Genomic DNA, 19,535 nt, shown 5'->3' with positions numbered 1-19,535 from the left:
AGGTCATTATAGTACAAATTATAAAAAAGATTAAAAAAAGAATAGTGAGCAAAAGCCTGTCTGGAGTGTTTTTGTTGAATAAAAAGCCTGGGTCAATGTGATCCATGTCATTAACTATAGTGATTTGCCATCTATACCAACCAAGTATTCTTCAGATGCTTGTCCAAAACCAGCCTTGTGTTGCTCCAAGCCCCGAGTAAAAGTTAATGGTGCCGTCCATTCTTGTCTGAATAACCTGGATTGCAAGGTGTACTTTGTAATTGCATTTGTAATTAAATAAAATGTAATATAATAGTAATGTAATAATAAAGATGGAAATGGGAGAACTGATCCCCACTGGAGCCAGCAGGAGAAGGACACCAGCACCCTGAAACCAAGACGGACAGACAGACGCCAGAGCAGATCACATCCAAAGACAATAGGCAGTAATACTTAAAAACAATAGATTAAAAACATAGAAGTATAAAAATGAAAGATGTCAATATCTTGGGGGAGAAAAAAGGGTGAAATATAGAATATAACAGAAATAATAATTAAATAATAACACAACTGAAGTGTTTCCTCCCGTCTGAGACGTTATTTGAACACAAAACGTGTAGAAGTGGCCGATGTCCTGCAGCACAACAACCCAGGCGCCGTGTGACCCGAGTGGTGAAGCAGTCTCAGCGAGGCCGGCAGTTTCACGAGGCAAAAAAGGGATTTTAACCTCTTGTTTTGGCAACCCGGAACCGCTTCCGCGCGACGCCTCCTCACTACATTTATTTTTATCGTGCACACTAAAAAGTGATGGGGACATATTTGGCCCGGTAGAAAACTCTGTCAACTCCATCATGACCAGAGGAGAAAAAAAATGATAATTCAAAACAATATGAAATAATTATGAAATGAAGGTGACAATATCAGTGTAACTGTTAGGAGCCTTCTTTTATTGGGGGTATTGAATACCATGAAGTTCCCTTTTTTTTGGCATAGTACACAGTTATGAACTATTGAAAACTGTCCACTCTAAGGTATTCTTCCTTTAAAGCCCGTACAAAAGTTTCTTCATCTTGTTTTCAAACAGTTGAGTTATCATCAAGGGCGGTTACACGAAAAGCTAAACGCAAAGGCTAATAAAACAAACCTCATAGAAAGTAAATGTCGACCTAAAATAATGAAATCAGCGTTTAATTCTGAAAGAAAAACAAAAACACAGTGCAAAAAAAAAATATTGTAGTTAACTACAGTTTTTATTAGAAGTAACATATTTTACAACTTTTGTCTGTAGGCAGAAAAATGTGAAAAAGTTTTATGTACAATGATTTTTAAACTACTTTTAAACAAGTATAGAAATTAATAATAATGATAGAAAATATCTATGACTGCTCTAATAATACAAGACCAATAAAATATCAGCCGCATCCTCCGCTTCACAACAACGCTAAAAGGAAGTACATTTCATTTTTGTCCTTTTTAGTACATGAACATTTTAAAAACATAAACGACTTTTCGAACAAATAGATCTACGCAGGACAAACGTATTTACAGGGAGTGTTGGGAGCTTTTAAATGTACACAACACTTAGTGCGACCGGGGAGAGAAATGAACAGACCAGAATGAAAAACCATGTGCTTGAAATTATTAATAATAATAAAATAATAATAATAATAATATTATACAAGCTAAAATTTGTCAATACTACTTTCAAAGGGATTTTTCTAAGTCAAATGGATCAGTAATGGATTCTATAGTGAACATGTTTAACAAACAAAAATAACTGGTTGAATGGCACGTAGTGGCAGGGAGGAAGTATGACATCAACACAGCAGGGGGCTGGCGTGACAGTGGCCTGGTGTTGCTTTTAATTGTAGACATGCAAACAGAAGTCAATTAAAAAAAAAAATAAACAAAAAGGTCAATTGCTCAACATTTTAAATCATATTTTAGGTGAAATGTAGTTTTTAATTCTACGGCCGTGGGGTAAAACCGGCTTGCGGACGGCCGGCACGCACACGCACACGCGCACACACACACACACACACACACACACACACACACACCGTGATGCAGTGTCAGCGTCATCCTGGCGTTTTGCAAAAAGGTTAAAGGATGCACCACTACATGGTAGCAGGTTCTCTCCTTAAACATCTTCTGACACGTCGCCTGGCGATGCCGACTCCGCCGCTGAGCGGACGACTACTAAGAGACGCAGGGGAACGCTCCCGCATGCGCGCCATTAACAGTAACACCTCCCTGAGGAGTGACAGGGCATTAGCAGTCCCAGCTCAGCAGCCAGGGTGGTCCCGCTGACCCTCCCACCCCCTGGCACAACCCCAGGGCCTGGAAGTGAAGAGGAGAATGCGGGAGATTTACGACAGATTCTGTGGAAAGGCTCGCCCTCTAGTGGTCACGCTCTGAGGCGCAGGGAAAGGCGGCGCCGTTTCGAACGCGGCCAGGCCAAACCGCAGAGCATGGAGGAATGTTCGAAGGGATTCAGTGATAAATAGCAGCTCGTAAACATTGCTTGAAACATCATGTTGATGTAAAAAAATAAAAAATAAAATAAAAAAAATAAAAAAATAAACCCCAAGAAAACAAAACCAAAACAAACAAACAAAAAAATGTACAGCGTATAGAACAATCCACGTCTAAGAAACAAGGGCAGTGACAGGCTGATTTGGAAGGCATTTGTAAAGAATTGCTTAAAGTGGATAAAAAAAAAAAAAAAAAAAAGGCTGACATTCTCTGAGACAAGGTTAATACCTGGAGGTAGAGCATAAGAGGCACTACAGTTGCAAAAAAGGGGGCGTGGCAGCTAAAACTGGGTACGATCCATCGACCAGAGACCATTTCATCTTCTTATTTTTGATAAACGCAGGTCAAACAATGTGGCGATGGACATACAAATCGCCTTGTCGACGTACATGTAACCCATGCAATGTTGTCATCTGAGGACTTGCCCCGTGAAGTGCTTCAGTGACACCCATCTACATTCTTTTCCTTAATACCACTATGGAACAAAATCAGTAACTTATTATTCCATTCAATTAGAATTATACCTGCCAGAGCCGACTGGTCAGAGTTGTTCCTGAATAAATATCATTTAAAGTGGTGCGGTACAAACGGCTGTTCACGGAGAGGGGTTTCTAATTTCATTGCCTTTGCAAACACTGGTTTTACTGGAAGAAGGTGGGCAAGGGGGCTTATCCGTTGAAAGGAAGAAAATAAACAAAATAAAACCAAAAAGAACAAAGGCAATTTGGAAGAACATTAAAAGAATAAATAAAAAATTTAAGAGTTCACTTTGACATTTATTTTTTTTACTCTCATCTACTTTTTTAAAATGTTAGTTCTCAGGAAATCATCCCTAAGCCTTTGAAATGAAAGACTTGGTTTTCTTCATATACTTTTTAATAACAAAAAAACAAGTCCATCTGTGACAGAATAAGTCTTACTTCATTAAATTGTCTGATCTTTTTCCAGACAACACACATTTCCCTTTACGGTTTTCTCTGCAGACACCATTGGCAGACAGTCTTCTTGATAAAACAAAGTCAATCCAACTCCAATGAAAAATCTTGGAAACAGGCTGACACATTTAAAACAAAGACGGGCCCCGAGGGCCAGTCCACTTTTTCTTGCCCCCCTAACGTCCCAAACCGAGCAGGGGTCTCAGGGGTGCTCACGCAAACACCTGCATCTTGCCTCCGGCCTCCGGGACGTGGGGGATTTGGGTCTGGGTGGGACCGGCCACTGCCGGGCTGGGGGTGGAGTCTGACCAATCAGACACGCAGTGGGGGGATGGGCTGGACCAGGGCTCGGGGGACTCGGGGGAGGGGGTCAGGTAGGGGTGCTCGCTGGGCAGATGCAGGTAATGCTTGGGTGTGGCATCGAGGGCGGAGGAGTAACTGTGCTGAGACGGAGGGGTGGGGTAATCCTCGAGACCCGCAGCACTGCCCCCGGCCAGGGGGGTTGGAGCTTGGGCAGGCGGGGCCGTTGTGGCGGCGGCGGCCTGGGGGGGCTGGGGGGCCGGCTGGGGCTGAGGAGGCTGCTGGGGAACCTGCTGCTGCTGCTGCTGCTGCTGCTGCTGCTGCAGCTGCTGCTGCTGCTGCTGCTGCTGCTGCTGCTGCTGCTGCTGCTGTTGAAAGAAGCCGGGCGGAGGCTGGGAGGTCTGCGGTGTGGGTGGAGTAGAGGTGCCCAGGCGAGCCATGGAGTGGCTGTGGAGCTGCTGCTGCTCCGCGATGGACGGCAGCTTGACGGGGCTGATGGTGGGGGTGGAGGTGACGGGGGTGGGCTGTAGCATCTGGCTGTGGTACATCTGCTGCTGGTGCAGGAGCATGCTCTGCTGCATGGCGGGGCTCTGCGGGTGCATGCCGGCCTGGCTGCTGTGCACCAGGTTCACCACCTGCGGGCCGCACTGGGAGGACGGCGGCATGCGGCTGTGCCAGTCGAACGGCACGCTGACGGGGCTGACCAAGCCCATGTTGAGCCCCATCTGGGCCGCGTTCAGCACGTAGCCGTGGTTGACCCCTGACGCCATGGCGACGCGTCCCTGCATGGGCATGCCTCCGTCTCCCAGGTCGCTGAGCTGGGCGAGGGAAACGGCAAAGGGGCCTCCGCCCTCCAGCATGCCGCTGTGCACCATGGGGGTGTTAGGGACAGACATGGAGGAGTGGAAGAGCCCCGGCGAGGGCATGGCCACGGGGGAGGTCGGGTTGGTGATGTAGCCGGCGTTGCTAGCTCCACCGCGCGGGGAGTCCAGTGAGTCGACGGGGGACAGAGTGACCGAGCTTTCCAGCAGGGCGCTCTGCATGTCCAGGGTCAGCTTCTTGCTGCGGGCCTTCACCGACTCCTTCAGGCTGTTGGCGTGTTGGCTTCCCAGGCTGGAGCCCTTGGCCCCGGGGCGCCGGTTCTTCTTGCCCTGCGGGGTGTTCTTCAGGCTGGGCAGGAAAGCGCTCGGCGGGCACATGAGAGGGGACAGGGTGTGTCCGCCAGGGAGGTGGTGGCCGGCCCCGCCGTGGCCCTGGGGGCTCCTCACCGTGTTGTACTCGTCCAACAGCTGGACGATGTCATGGTGCATGCGATCCTGAGCAATGTCCCTCGGTAACCGGTCCATGTGGTCCGTGATCTCCCTGTTCGCAAAGTGAGCGAGCAACACCTTCACGGCCTCGCAGCTGCCCTCACGGGCGGCGAGGAAGAGAGGCGTCTCCTCCTGAGCGGAGAGGAAAGAGAACGTGAGTGTAGCAGCAGGGCTATGCAGCCACTGGGGGCCAGATTTTCAACCAGTTACAGGCGTATTTTCCGCAGAAAACCCTGGAGATTATCACTGATATAAAAATTGTGACGACAACATTTCTGGTTATAAAACAAGTTGACGCCATACCTTGAGGTCCTGCATGTCTTTATTCGCGCCGTTCTTCAGCAGGGCTATGGTGGCTTCCACGTTGTTGACGGCGGCGGCCCAGTGCAAGGCGGATTTACCTACAAAAGACGGCACAAAATGTTTTCTGTCACCAATGATTGTTCCGACAGGAGCCCTGACGACTGACCTGTGGTGCGCGCAAGCACATGCTCACAAACTTACCCAATTCGTCAACAGCGTTGACATCCGCATGGCAGGTGATGAGCTCCTCCACCATGCCTTCCACCGCCAGCCGCGCTGCGAGGATCAGAGCCGTGGAGCCGTCGTACATTCGAGAGTCTAGATCTGTAGCGCGGGTCCGGATGAGAATCTGTTGGGAGGGGGAAGGGCGGCAGAGGGAGTTAGACCCGGGTTGAAAGACCTTTCAAAAACATCTATGTCTACATCCTCTTCAACTGCGCCGACCTGGAAGACGCCCTGGGCGTCGGCGGCCACGGCGGCATGCAGCGGCGTGCGTCCCGTGTTGTCCTGCGCGTTGGCGTCCGCCCCGGCGTCCAGCAGCCTCTTGGCGGCGTCGGCGCGGGCGTAGCGGGCGGCCAGGTGCAGCGCCGTCTCCCCGGTGCGGTCCGTCTGCGCCGCCAGGGAGGCGCCCTGGTAGATGAGGTCGGAGATGATGTTGGCCGAGCACTCCTCAGACTCCTCCTCCTCCGCCACCTCGGGCTCCAGGCCTCCGCCGCAGAACGACGCCAGCATCAGGGGAGTGAAGCCATCTGAAGAGAAAAAAAATTGTTTCAATTCACATTATTGTTTAAATAAGCATACAAATGATGTACACAACAGCCACAACCATATCTTGATTTCAGGGCAATGCAAAACTAAAAAACAGGTGAGGTATGAACCGGGTATGAAGAGGTATGAACCACTCTGAGCGTCATGGGTATGATGCTCAGAGTGGTTCTTCTGTTTTTGTTGCATCTGTTGAAACACCTCAGCTCCATCAACCCGAATCTCCATATGTTTGGCAGATATGTTCCACCACGGACCTGGGCCACGGACGTTGACGTCCATGCAGTCGCTGTCGAACTCTCCCTGCGGGGGCGTGAGCGCCATGGTGGGCGGCACACGGATGTCGGCGGCCGCCAGATGATGCTGCGTCCACTGTCGACTATCGACCGCGTCGTCCGTGTCCGACATCATGCTGGGCTCCTCAACCTGAGCACAGAGGGGAAGGGCCTTTCCTCAGACTGAATTGCATACATGTGATATGATGCATTTGAAAAAAATAAATATATCATATATGAATATATAAATATAGCTGGGCTTACCTTCATTCTTTTGGCCTCTGGGCAGTCTGTGTCCATCCACTGGTCACTGTGGTCTCCGAGCAGAGACTCCTCCACGGTCTTCGGCATGTGTCTGAGGACGGAAATATCAGATATATCAAAAATGACAAAACAAAAATGATGACCATCTTGATGAAGCATTATTTGCAATCGCTGTGAAAGCTGGAATTTGAGACCGTACATAAGTTGAATGTTAAGATCTCAGCGTGATATTCAATATTTATGTATTACAAAATCGGCGATGCTGCAATTTGGTAGTTATAGTTACAGCATTTTTATTATGTCTCAAAATAAGGCTAAAAAGCACAATTATATGAAAATGAAACAACATTTTGGGGTTTCTCTGTTTCATTATGGTCAAATTCCACTGAAGAGTCTTAACAAAAAGGTGGCGTGTAAATAATCGACCGCGCTATAGTCTAAATCGGCGATCGCTACAACTCAAATCACCAACTCACTTCATGCCGAGAGCATCCTGGCCCACGGGGTCCCTGCGGTTCTTGTTGCTGCTGGGCTCCTTCTTGAGGAAGAAGCCCTCGGGGAACCACAGCGTGCTGTGCTCCCGCTTCCTGCGCGCGATCAGCATCCCCACCACCAGGATGACCAACAGGAACAAAGAGCCAATGCCCACGAGCATCAGCTTGGCCCACTGGTCCCAGTCGGTGTCGTCGTTGATGGGCTCCCCTGTGAGGAGACAGAAAAAAATAAAGCAATGTTCCCCATATGGCACAGTCGTCCGCACATTCTAGTGCTATCAGGGGTGAAAGGTCAGGGGGTCAGGGGCACTCAAGATTTTTAAGTAGAAGTCCACATATTAATTGAACGACAATCCTTCTACAGCACGATGCTTCGCCTAAAAATAAAAAAATAAAAAAAAAATAAAAAAAGCACGATACCATCGTCGGTGAGATGAATAATGAAGGCAGCCGGATATAAAAGGAGCCATTCTCCTCGCAAATGTGAGATCAAAACATGAGAAACATTTCCCCTCGCAGTTTTCGCCAGCGTTTCACCTTGAAATACTTTTGAGATAACAAGAGGGAAAGATTTTTGCCTAATTTCGTTTCGGTACGGATGTGACACCGATCTAGATCTACTCACCGCGGACTTCTTTAAGGGGGTAGGGGAAGCGCAGCATCTCCACGGCGGACAGCGCTCCCAGGTAGTCTGCGGCGCTGATGGCCGTGGGGAAACAGTCCTCGGAGTCCTGGGAGCAGAGGCGGTTGTCGATCTCCAGGTACACGATGGACCTGCCGAGTCATGGCGAGGACAACTCTCAGATATGGCGTGAACAACAACAACAACAATAACAAAAGGTTTTGCGGAGCGTGGCATCGTATTTCATAAGCTGTGGGGGGGGGGGGTCGTACCCGATGACCTCCGGCTGGGTCTGCAGCTCTCGCTTGAGGCGCACCGCCCGGCGGGTGTAGGGAAGGATCATCGCCTCGCCCTTGCGGTCCAGGCGGAAGCGCAGCGTGGTGTGCAGGATGGCGCTCAGCTTCTGCAGGAAGGCCGTGCTGGTGCGCAGGAGCTCTGCCGGAGGCAGGAGGACCACGAGGACCAGGACGCCGTCCGCCAGGTCCTCCGGGATCTTCCCCGCGCAGTCCAAGCCGTCCCAGCCGCACTCCACCGTGTTGCAGCCCTGGTCGCAGCGGCCGTCGGCGTAGTGGTCGATGCAGTAGGTCTCGTAGATGGGACTGTGGGAAGACGCACGCGACGTTCAGCACAAGGTTTAGTTTCCGCGTATACAGGCGAACAGGAAAAGACAAAGCTTTCTGTATCAACGGTGCATTTTGGAATAACTTGCCAAAATAGAATACATTTGATCTTTACAATGGAATAACCCTGTAATAAAACTGCGGTAACAAGGGATTGCGGATGTCACAAGGTTTTATGATGATAATGTTAATTATGTAATAATTTGTATTATGTAGTGTGCGTTAAAGACCTTAATCTGTCCAATTTCAACTTAAAAACAGCGACAATCCTCACTTGCAAACTTTCTCCTTGTTCTTGCAGTCAAAGTTGTCGTAGAGGCAGTCAGCGTTTTTGCACCACTCGTCGCACTGGCTGTTGTTGAAGGCGCGCCAGCAGCGCGGGTCGGCACAGCGCGCCCACGGGTTGACGGCCAGCGAACAGTCGCCACCGTCCCATTGGCAGGCGAAGGTGTTGCAGTCCTTGTCGCAGACGCCGTCGTTGGCCCGGCTGTGGCAATCGGCCAGCGGGCAGGAGGGCGGCGGCGGGGGCGGGGGCGGCGGCGGATCCACCAGCCGCCCGTTCTGCTCGCAGCGCTTGCCGGTCCAGCCGGCGGGACATTGGCAGCGGAAGAAGGGGAAGGTGCTCTCCTCCGTGCACTGGCCCCCGTTGCGGCAGGGCTGCGAGGAGCAGCCCTCGTTGCTGCGGTGCTGGCACTGCGGCCCGGCGTAGCCCGACTGGCAGATGCAGCGGGCGCCCCGCGTGGTGAGCGCGCAGCTGCCGCCGTTGTAGCACGACAGCTCCCGGCACGACATGCTCCTCTCGCAGTGGGCGCCGACGTAGCCCTGTTCGGGAGGCAAACAAACGCAACGTTTTATTTGTCAAATGCGTGTGGATGTGAACGGTAGAATTAGTTACTGCCTTTCACTTCCCAAGGTTTCCTCAACAGAGAAACGAAAAAGATCAAATAAGAGTTAAAATACAATATTTTTGAATTGTAGGTAAGGAAATAAAAAAGTCATTACATGAGGCTACAACATGTGAATACTGCAAATATATTAAGACATAAGGACATACATATACAAGTAGTACAAGTATCCTATTATTGTTGTTATTATTATCAGTGTTAATATGACCATAATACATTTATTTTCATAATTTTACTATACTTTACTATTTGTACCTTACTTGAAATTTTCTTATCTTATGATATTGATGTAGTATTGTAATAATACACATTCTCACTACTGAGTGTAGTTACATCTTCCAAATTGGGGGGGGCGAACCTGCGCCGCACAATCTGAAACCACATTTGACAAACAGCGTCTGAACCGGACGTGGACGTGCACTTACCAGATGACACGTGCACGTGTATCCCGAAGCCGAGCTGCTGGACACCAAGCAGGCGCCGCCGTTCTGACAGGGCTGAGACTCGCACACACTGAAGCGGCTCTGGCATCTGCGACCTGACGATAAAAAAAAAAAAGAATAAATCATCAACATAGGAACTGAATGCGAGCGCGGAAATGCGAGGGCGGTACTGCCATCATGGTTCCATACGTCTCCGGATCCGGGATCTAACCTGTATAGCCGGGCTTGCAGACGCACTGGTAGTCGTTGGGCATCTGGATGCAGTCGAAGCTGTTGGCAGGGCTGCAGGGGCTGGAGAGACACTCGTTGATGTCGCCCTCGCACCGCTCCCCGGTGAAGCCGGGCGGGCAGTTGCAGCGGTAGCCTCCCACTCTGTCCACGCAGGTGCCGTTGTTCAGGCACTTGGGAGGGGCACCGTGCAGCCTCAGAGGCGCGGCACAGTCGTCCTCGTTGATCTCGCATAAGACGCCTTGGGGGTGGCGGGGAAAGGATCAAATACTCATCGTCAAACATCACGTCGTTGAGTCCGGCAACTTTAAGTCAGTCAACTGGTTTTGCTGAACTAATTGTGCGGAATGTGTGAAGGTGTGTGTCTCAGCGTACCCAGCGTGCCGGGGGGGCACGAGCAGATGTAATGGCCAATCAAGTCGATGCAAGTGCCTCCGTTCTGACACGGGTGGGACTGGCACTCGTTGATCTCGATCTCGCAGTTCTCTCCGGTGTAGCCCGGCATGCACTGTGAGGGGACGGAGATGGCATTTAGGCGATGGCATGAGATCTATTCAATCTGATATAGTCTTTCCAAGCGTCTGGCTGGTGAACTGTGCTGGACTCACGTCACACTGATAGCCTCCTACGTATCCCCTGCAGGTAGCGCCATTGCGGCACGGCTTGTCGTCACAGTGGTCGACCTGACTCTCGCAGTAACTGCCGGTGTAGTCGGCGGGACATTTACAGTAGTGAGTGTTCCCGGTGTTGACGCAGTGACCGCCGTGGTGGCACAGCTCGTCCGTCTGCAAACCTGCGGGAGGGGAAACAAAACCTTCAGCCGCAGTGTCACCAAGTAGGTAAGCGGTGAGATAAGAAGATAATAACCGACAATGACATTATATTGACGCACAAGTAAAAGGCGGCATTTGTGAAAGCACCTCTCTCGCCCCGGGGGTCACCAGCTGTCCCCCATCCCGGGCTACCGCTAACCACAATCAAACTGAGCGAGCAGCGGAAGTACCTCTCTGACGAGCGGCCGTCTCGCAGGAGACTCTGGGGATGTCGCAGTAGCGTCCCGACCAGCCGCCGGAGCAGTCGCAGGTGAAGGAGGTGTCCTTCTGACGGCAACGACCGCCGTTTTGGCACGGAGAGGAGCGTCTGCACCAGTCCACCGGCGTCTGGTTTCGGAAAAAAAGGACGTACAGTCAAACCGGCAACTCTGAATGCACAAGAACACGAGTGTGCTCGTCGCAAGGAGAAAGGGGCTTCCTACAAATGTTCTAAAAAAAATAAAATCACGATACGTCAAAGAAAATTGATCGACAGTTCAATTTCTGTATTGATTTGAGAACTGTAGTATCGAAAATTTGTTCGGAAGTTACGCAACCCTTTTGTGGTAAATAATAAGTTATATACCACCAAAATTTCAAAAATGAATTGGAAATATTTCATTTCTATATAAGGTGAAATCTGTCATGCTAAAATCTGAAATAGATTTTCAATTCAGATAGTACACTAAAAGGTTGGGAGCGACTCTCATTATGAATAAAATTTTGATATATATTTATATAGAAGCGTATCGCGAACCATCTCATGGGTATTGGATGGAATCGCGTCATGAGATCCTTCCCAATATCCGGCTCAACCGATAAAGGGAGTCGAGTCGGTTTGTGCGTGTGTGTGTGTGTGTTACCTGGCAGCGGTTGCCGGTGTAGCCCTTAGGGCAGGAACAGCGGAAGGACTCCAGCGCGTCCTGGCAGAGGCCGCCGTTGAGGCAGGGCTGCGAGTCGCACTCGTTGACCTCGTACTGGCAGTGGGAGCCGGTGAACCCTGAGCGGCACGTGCACGCATAGCCGTTGATCTTGTCCGTGCACGTCCCTCCGTTGAAGCACGAACTGCGTGTGGGACAAACAGTGACACAACAGCAATATTGGGTTTAGATCAAAATCTTTTGCGGTACAAGACAGTGTAGAATGCACACACACACACACACACACACACACACACACACACACACACACACACACACACACACACACACACACACACACACACACACACACACACACACACACACACACACACACACACACACACCTTTCGGTGCAGTCGGGAATATTGGTTTCACAGTGGATTCCGGTGAAGCCCGGCCTGCAGGTGCACGTGTACGAGTTGACGTAGTCGGTGCAAGTGCCGCTGCTCTTGCAAGGAGAACTCTGGCACTCGTTGATCTCCACGGCGCAGCGTGGCCCGGTGAAGCCCGGCAGGCAGCTGCAGTGGAAGGAGTTGACCCCGTCTGTACAGGAGCCTCCGCTGAGGCACGGGTCTGAGGGGACAGAGGCGTTTAGGAAGGTGCGGGGGGGGGGGGCGGTACGACACTGAATTGAAGGTGTTGGGGTTGACTGGGTTTACTCACTGGGTGAGCAGTCGTTGACGTCGGTCTCGCAGGTCAGCCCGGTGTATCCGGCTCTGCACGAGCACACGAAACCTCCCAGCGTGTTGGTGCAGGTGCCGCGGTGCTTACAGGGGTTGGAGATGCACTCGTTGATGTCGATGTTACAGAGCTGACCTGAAGGAAGGCGGCTGCATTAGATAGGATTCTACAGCACAGTACAATAGATCAGGGGAGCGGTTCTTCATATGTAAAAGTTTTGTCTGTGGGACCCAAATCTGAGAAGATTTTTATTGTGAGACAATATGCTTTAGTCCAAACTTCCATACCTGTCTACATTATAGTTACATTATATTCTACATTATAGCCAGTATTATACATATCTCTAATGGGGCTAATGGTGAAGTTTAACCATTTAAACTTCACCATTTCACCGTTAGCACCATTTGTTTAATCATTTTTGCCGGGGGATTCCCCGGGAACCTTACTGAAGGTGCCCTGAGGGTCCCCTGGGGCCACGTTGATAACTGGTGCCAAAGACAATAAAGACTATTTCAGTTGCTCACCTTGCCACCCTTGCTGACAGTTGCACTGGTAGCCCAGGTAGTCTGGCGTGTGGGTGCAGAGGGCCTGGTTGGCGCAGGGGCTGGGGGAGCACGGGGTGAGGACCTCAGCGCAGGTGGGTCCACTGTACGGCAGCTCGCACAGACAGGTGAAACTGGCCATGCCGTCCAAGCAGGTGCCCTTGTTCAGGCAGGGGCTGGAAGCACACTCATTGATGTTCACCTGGCACAGGTTACCTGGCAAAGAGCAGGAGAACCAAAGTTATATTAAACCTTGCACCAATTGTACCAATGTAGTAAATGGTAGTTCCCATTGCCGTCACTAGGGGGCGCTGTGAGGAAGTAATTGGCAAAACTGCAGAGTTTTATATAGGTTCAGACAAGAGATGACCTGGGTGGGAACTCCGATGATTACATTTCTTGAATCAGTCATGGAATTAAGTTACGCGGTTACGGCTGGGTTGCCCAGTCGCTCCATATACGCAAAGAATAATGCATAGCATAGAGCGCAAAAATACAGCGGCTATTTTTGGCGGGCCAGATATCGACTGATTGACGAGAGGACACCGGTCAGAGTCCCGTCAACGCTCCTCACCTCTGAAGCCCTGGCGGCACTTGCAGTTGAAGCCGTTGAGCTGGTCGATGCACGTGCCAGTGTTGTGACAGGGGCTGGGCAAGCAGTCGTTTCTGTCCAGGTCACAGTTCTTGCCCACCCACCCGGGCTCACAGTCACAGCGGTACCTGGAAACGAAGGGTAGAACGTGTTCACGTCACGCACACAGGCGAAATAAAGGTGAACGAGCCGGCGGGGCTGCGCTCATCAAGTCTGACACGGGTGCTAACGGCTTTTACCCGTTGATGTCGTCTCTGCATACCCCTTGGACACAAGGGCTGCTGCCACACTCGTCCACCTGCGAGTAGCAGTACGGGGGTTTGAAGCCCTCGGGACACATGCAGTGGAAGCCGTTCTCCTCATCCACACACGTGCCCCCGTTTCTACAGGGGCTGGAGGAGCACTCGTCTATTTCCACATTACACTTGGGACCTGCAACGAGAGCAAAGCCGCTGCGGTCAATCTGTTCCATAGAGCCCGGTCCAGGGAGAAATGAACGCCTCGTCTTGCAATGGGTCAAACTTTCAAAATGTTGTTCGAAATTTACCGGTGAAGCCGGGCTTGCAGACACAGTCATAGCGGTTGATTCCGTCTTTGCAGATACCGTAGTCACATGGGTTGCTGGCGCAGTCGTCAAAGTTTATCTCGCAGTTGGGTCCTGTGTGTGTGTGTGTGTGTGTGCAAGGAGGAGCGATTAGAGTGTTATTATCGTTAAAACAAGGATAAATTAGCACATTGCTTCTCCAGAGTAAAATTTAGGAATGTCGGTCATTATCATGATAATAATCAAACAAATATCGCTCCAAACTTTTGGTCTTTAAAAGTCAAATCATACCGGAAGTTCCATGTTGACACTGGCAGATGTATTTGTTGACTAGGTCCACACACTTGCCCCCGTTCTGGCAGGGGTTGCTGTGGCACTCGTTCAGCTGGTTCTCACAGCGATACCCTGTGTAGCCAGCGTCGCAGTTGCAGGTGTAACTCGCGATTCCGTCGACGCAGGTTCCGTGGTGGCACGGGTCGGGCTGGCAGTTGTTGATATTGCTCTCACAAAGAGTACCTTCATAACCTGAAGCAGATAGAGGGGTGCGGAAGGAGGTCGGCGTGAGACGAGCGTCTGAAATGGCTTTCCAGCGAGACGGCTTGGGCCTTTAGATCTCCCCGATTCACAAAAATAAGAATAATAATAATAATATATATATATATTTTTTTTTTTCCTCCGAAAAACCTTTCATTGATATTCAAATCCACCTTTACCTTTTCACCGCTTATATCTATCATTTTGTACTACTCCCTTTCCTCCTTCCAACTTTCTCTGTATTTCCCCTCTGCCTCTTTAGTCGGGCCTCTACAGTCTGAGGGTCTGTGCCCTGTGGTTTCCATGACAACAGGGCGCTCGAAACAACTGTTGGTGTGTGCAGTGCGGTGCGGTGCAGTGCTGAGCTGGGCAAAGGCTCCTACACGGGCCTCCCAGCCCTGCTTTTGTTCTCGGCGGCGGAGAGGAACAATGGGCTGCACCACGTCAAACAGGGCCACTTCACTCAACCAAGGGGGCCCACAAACACAGGGAATACCAAGCAGCTGGTCACTGAAACAATGAAGCAGGCTCCCCCATAGACACAGGCCCAAACAAACACATTTTAAGTCTTGACGCACACAAACTGATGGAACTGATTCAGTCAAAACTTTATCGACAAGCAGGGCCTCAGACTCTAGTTGCTTCTTCCTGCCATAGAGGCGAGAGCACTGTGCAGACGGGGATGTGTAATGGCATTTATGGTGGGATGGAGAGCAACAGATGTCAGGGTGATGACCACGGCTGCCTCTGCAGCATCTGCTGGCCCCGAGTGACCCTCTGATCCTGAGGGCCGATAGGGAGGGGGATTAGGGGCCTCAAGTCAGTCTGCCAGGCCAGCAGACACCCAGAGAACCTGCTGACCCTCTCTAAAGACTAAACACACGCATATACAGTTGGGTATCTGGGCGCCATCTTGGCACTACTCCCGCTTCAACAGACACACCAGAGGATACTTTTATGTTGCAGAAGCTCTTACCTTCAGCACAGCGGCACTCGTAGCCGTTGGGTCGGTCGTAGCATTTGGCTCCGTTCTGGCAGGGCGTGCTGGCGCACTCATCTATGTCGATCTGACACATGGTGCCAGTAAACCCTGGGAGGGGCAAACACAAAGGTGAGGGGTCAGGGAAAATCTCCAGTGGATGGGTCCAAACCCAGGTCAGAGGGCAGTTCTGTCTCTTGCTGAGGGGGCAGAGGTCTTCGGCTGGGCTGGTAATGGCTGGCCTTGGTCACGTTCGGGAGCGTCTCAAGCGCGCACCATCTATACACTTGGTCCGGTCCTTAGATGACCGCTAGAGAATTCAAGAGAGCCTATGACCTTCAAAATAGTATGTGCATACAGAGGAACTCTGGAATGGACGATATCAGGCTTGAGGTTGCTGGAATGTCAAGACACTTGAGTAATAAAATAAAATACTGCGAAATGTGTGCAGGAATGTGATAAATTGAATCCCCTTATGTTCACGAGCACATCATCAATGGCATGGTTTCAGAGTTATTCCGCCACTTGCAGTAACAGCATTATCGACCATTACCGCCTGCTGTAAAACATATATCAGTAAAAGATGTACAGCCCGGGAGAAGCTTGAGAAACGGAGAGGGCTTGAAATCCATGGGCACGGTGCCCAGACGGGGTGAATTGGTGCATTGGTAGACTCTGTCCCGTTGATTAACAGTGTGAGGACGGGACTGCGTGGTGTTGCTTGGGATGGGTTGTCGGGGTTAGAGGAGGGGGAAGGGACGGGACGGGACGGGATGGGGGGCGGGGGGCAGTGGGATTGTTTTCTTTCTTGGGGAAACCCCTCCCTCCCCTTCCTGCATCAGCTCCACAGGCTCAATAGCAAGATGGGGAGGAGGAGGGAGGGGGGGATGTCTGTCCCAGATGTAAATTGCGGACATGGAAAAGAATCTCATTAGCAGGACTGCTGTTCTCCCCACCGCCGAGGGAGGGAGAGGGAGACTGCTGTGCCGTCCACATTCCACCAGAGAGGAGCGGACTTGGGGGGGGGGGTGTCACAATAGTGTCTTTGTTTAGGCAAGAGGATAGGCAGCTTTCTGGGGCCTGGCTCCTTTTTTTATGAGAGGTGGCTCTAAATGCCAGCAGGCAGAAGTAGCAAGCCAACCCCCCGCGCCCCCCTCCCGGTCTGGACTGGGGACATTTAAACCGCGGCACTTACACCTGTTCTCTTGCTGGGATTTGAACAGGGCTTTGGGGGGGACGACTCGGAGAAGAAAGGAACGTACCTGGTTGGCAGGTGCAGGTGAAGCCGTTGACCATGTCTCGGCAGATGCCGTCGTTCACACATGGATTGCTCTCACAGTCATCCACGTCAATCTCACAATAGGTTCCCGTGTAACCTGGAGGGGTTCAAACGAAGGTATTAAAACACACACTTCAAATAAGAGGGGAGTCCGGTACACTTCCCCCCATTTATTCCAGAGTTGCGAGTGATAGGCTAGGGGTTTGTGAGTTTAAATAAACACACTGTGGGAAACTTCTCGTTTGTAGGAGGCCTCAGAAGGTTTTCAGTCAATGGTCTTGGTTTAAACCACAGGGGGAAACGCATCCTTTTTTTTTTTTTTTTTTCCCTCTTCCCCTCCTCCTCGGGAGGAGAAATGACCCCGATCGCAACCAGTGTTCCCACTGCACTGACCTGGATCGCCAGACCCTACTGTCCATAAAGCACTACCACTCCCTGACTCAGCTCCTCATTCACCAGGTGCATGTCACACATTCGGCGCTAGCATGTGACGGAGGGCTCAGTCATTGAGGTGAAGCGAAGTGTGGAGCCCGAGCACTGCTCCCGGGGAGAGTGTAGTGTGGAATTAGAAATAATCAGCGGCGCCGCATGAGCCTTGCCAGGCTAGCCGACGATGAGGAGAGAGGAGAGGAAGAGCCCGTCCGTGAGAGTGGAGGGGGAAGGGAGGGGAGGGTCTGGGAAAAGGCCTCGCTCCCTCTCTGTGTGTATGAGGGGTGCAAAGTGGAGCACAGAGGGTCCCTATTGTTCCGCTCCATTCCCACCACTCCGCTGCTCATTAGTATTCACAGCACACTCCTCCCCCTTGCCGCTCGGCTCTCTCTCCCACCCAGCCTATAGAGCAAACTCCCAGCTCTAATTTGTATAGTTCCCAAAACCCCAGGATGCATGCAGGACCGTGCGTGAGAGTTTCAGTGTGGTTTTTTTTTTGTTTTGTTGTTTTGTCAAAGAGCGTCCAGACCATAACCAGGTCCTAAACTGTCTGGCTGCACAATGCACAGAGATTAAAGCCTCTAGCCCCGACAGCATCAAGGACAATGTGTTGCATAACAGCTCGCATTTTTAAGTTCATATGATGGAGTTGCTGATATTGTATCAGGATAAAGTTAAGGTGAAGCAAGTTTTCAACTTTCAATGTTTGGTGGAGGACAATATGTCTGAAATGACAGTGACCTGAACCAAAATGTTCTGTTTCTCGTGTTATTTTTTTATAGTTTATTTTACTTGCCCTATTGTAATCAAAGTATACTACACAATACATAGAATCAAAAGGTCCAAAGAATCAATGGTTTCACTATGAGGACTAAGCTGTCACAACTCTTCTCATCCTTAGCAAAGCTTCCTGTTAGACTCAGGTCTACAGATCTACTGTCCGAAGACCAAACACATTACTTTACTGTAATACTACTTGAACTACTGACAAATTGAGGATGTCAAACATCCTCTAAAAGACAGAATGTTAACAGCATAACAAAGTGCAGCTGGGTGTACCTGGCATGCAGATGCAGGTGAACTCTCCGATGCGGTCCAGGCACGTTGCGTCATTCTGGCAGGGCATGGACAGGCACTCGTTGATGTCGATCTCGCAGCGCGGGCCGGCGTATCCTCGGCCACACTGGCACTGGAACGACCCCTCCGTGTTCACACACTTCCCGAAGTGCTCACAGGGATTCGCACCTAGGAGCCGAGGAACCAAAATCGGTACGTGGAACATAGCAACCGGAAAGAGAGCAAGAGCACTGTGAGCCGAGCGTGGACAGATGTGAAATGGGACTCACCGATCGAACACTCGTCCATGTCCTGGTTGCAGGCGCCTCCGACAAAGCCAGCAGGACATGTGCAAATGGCGCGGCCATTGAGTGGGTTGGTGTCGCACACCGCCCCCTCGTTGCAGGGGTTGCTGACACAGGCGTCGTCGAGGTGGCACAGAAGGCCCGTCTTTCCTACGGGGCACTCGCAGAAGAACGATGCCACGCGGTCGTGGCAGGTAGCGCCGTTGAAACAAACGGCGATGGCGCAGTCATCGATGTTCTCGCTGCAGTCGTCGCCCGTCCAGCCGTTGACACACACGCAGGTGTGGCCGCCGATGGTGTTGAAACAGGTACCGCCGTTGTGGCAGGCGTTTGGCTGCATGAGACACTCGTTGACGTCCTCGGCGCAGTACTGGCCTGGAAAGGTTAAATTATTATTCGACAAATAATTCTCCATCTTGTATACCTATGTGTGTGTGTACATGTGTATGCACATGAATTACGTGTGTATTTGTGATTCCGTACCTGTCCACTCTGGTGGACACTGACAGTTGTATGTATTAACTCCATCAACACAAATGCCACCGTTCATACACTTATGGCCCGGGCAGTCATCGACATTATTCTCACAGTTGTGGCCTTCAAACCCTGGGAAAAAGCAGAGTGAGAGGAGTTATGGTACACACCAGTAACACCCACACACACAGACAGTGATCTAATCTTCATGCACTAAGCATTTCTACCAATAACCTCATTAGTATTTCCCACCATAGTGAAGGTGTGGAATTGCATGGGCAGTTAAAAGGTTCAGTGGGCGTCTTGAGTGTTTACATCTTGCCGTGGTGGTTCCCACAGCACAGCCAGCATCAGCACTGACACCACTCTGCCCTAGAGGTCTGTACTCCCTGCAGTTTGCTTGTTTT

At 50.8% G+C, this 19,535-nt stretch overlaps 1 protein-coding gene across 1 annotated transcript in view; it reads right to left on the bottom strand.

The window, feature by feature from the left end:
* Nucleotides 1-1,210: 1,210 nt before the first annotated feature.
* notch3 (notch receptor 3) overlaps nucleotides 1,211-19,535 on the bottom strand; it is a 31,367-nt gene continuing 13,042 nt past the window's right edge. The window contains exons 5-32 of the mRNA XM_080009261.1: nucleotides 19,138-19,260; nucleotides 18,640-19,029; nucleotides 18,353-18,538; nucleotides 16,848-16,961; nucleotides 15,583-15,696; nucleotides 14,364-14,597; nucleotides 14,076-14,186; nucleotides 13,768-13,960; nucleotides 13,511-13,656; nucleotides 12,919-13,152; nucleotides 12,377-12,529; nucleotides 12,058-12,286; nucleotides 11,654-11,855; nucleotides 10,982-11,138; nucleotides 10,587-10,771; nucleotides 10,354-10,486; nucleotides 9,962-10,219; nucleotides 9,733-9,845; nucleotides 8,677-9,224; nucleotides 8,055-8,381; nucleotides 7,786-7,934; nucleotides 7,143-7,368; nucleotides 6,667-6,757; nucleotides 6,385-6,553; nucleotides 5,807-6,111; nucleotides 5,564-5,711; nucleotides 5,363-5,460; nucleotides 1,211-5,191 (exon numbers count right to left, since the gene is read on the bottom strand). Of these exons, the coding sequence (XP_079865387.1) occupies nucleotides 3,662-5,191; nucleotides 5,363-5,460; nucleotides 5,564-5,711; nucleotides 5,807-6,111; nucleotides 6,385-6,553; nucleotides 6,667-6,757; nucleotides 7,143-7,368; nucleotides 7,786-7,934; nucleotides 8,055-8,381; nucleotides 8,677-9,224; nucleotides 9,733-9,845; nucleotides 9,962-10,219; nucleotides 10,354-10,486; nucleotides 10,587-10,771; nucleotides 10,982-11,138; nucleotides 11,654-11,855; nucleotides 12,058-12,286; nucleotides 12,377-12,529; nucleotides 12,919-13,152; nucleotides 13,511-13,656; nucleotides 13,768-13,960; nucleotides 14,076-14,186; nucleotides 14,364-14,597; nucleotides 15,583-15,696; nucleotides 16,848-16,961; nucleotides 18,353-18,538; nucleotides 18,640-19,029; nucleotides 19,138-19,260 (6,866 nt within the window). The 3' untranslated portion in view covers nucleotides 1,211-3,661. The remainder of the gene's footprint in view (nucleotides 5,192-5,362; nucleotides 5,461-5,563; nucleotides 5,712-5,806; nucleotides 6,112-6,384; nucleotides 6,554-6,666; nucleotides 6,758-7,142; nucleotides 7,369-7,785; nucleotides 7,935-8,054; nucleotides 8,382-8,676; nucleotides 9,225-9,732; nucleotides 9,846-9,961; nucleotides 10,220-10,353; nucleotides 10,487-10,586; nucleotides 10,772-10,981; nucleotides 11,139-11,653; nucleotides 11,856-12,057; nucleotides 12,287-12,376; nucleotides 12,530-12,918; nucleotides 13,153-13,510; nucleotides 13,657-13,767; nucleotides 13,961-14,075; nucleotides 14,187-14,363; nucleotides 14,598-15,582; nucleotides 15,697-16,847; nucleotides 16,962-18,352; nucleotides 18,539-18,639; nucleotides 19,030-19,137; nucleotides 19,261-19,535) is intronic.

Source organism: Zeus faber (assembly GCF_960531495.2).
Source record: "Zeus faber genome assembly, chromosome: 11".
In the NCBI taxonomy this organism is placed as follows: domain Eukaryota; kingdom Metazoa; phylum Chordata; class Actinopteri; order Zeiformes; family Zeidae; genus Zeus; species Zeus faber.
The sequence above is the reverse complement of the archived record's forward strand: the minus strand, read 5'-3'. Positions and strand labels throughout refer to the sequence as shown.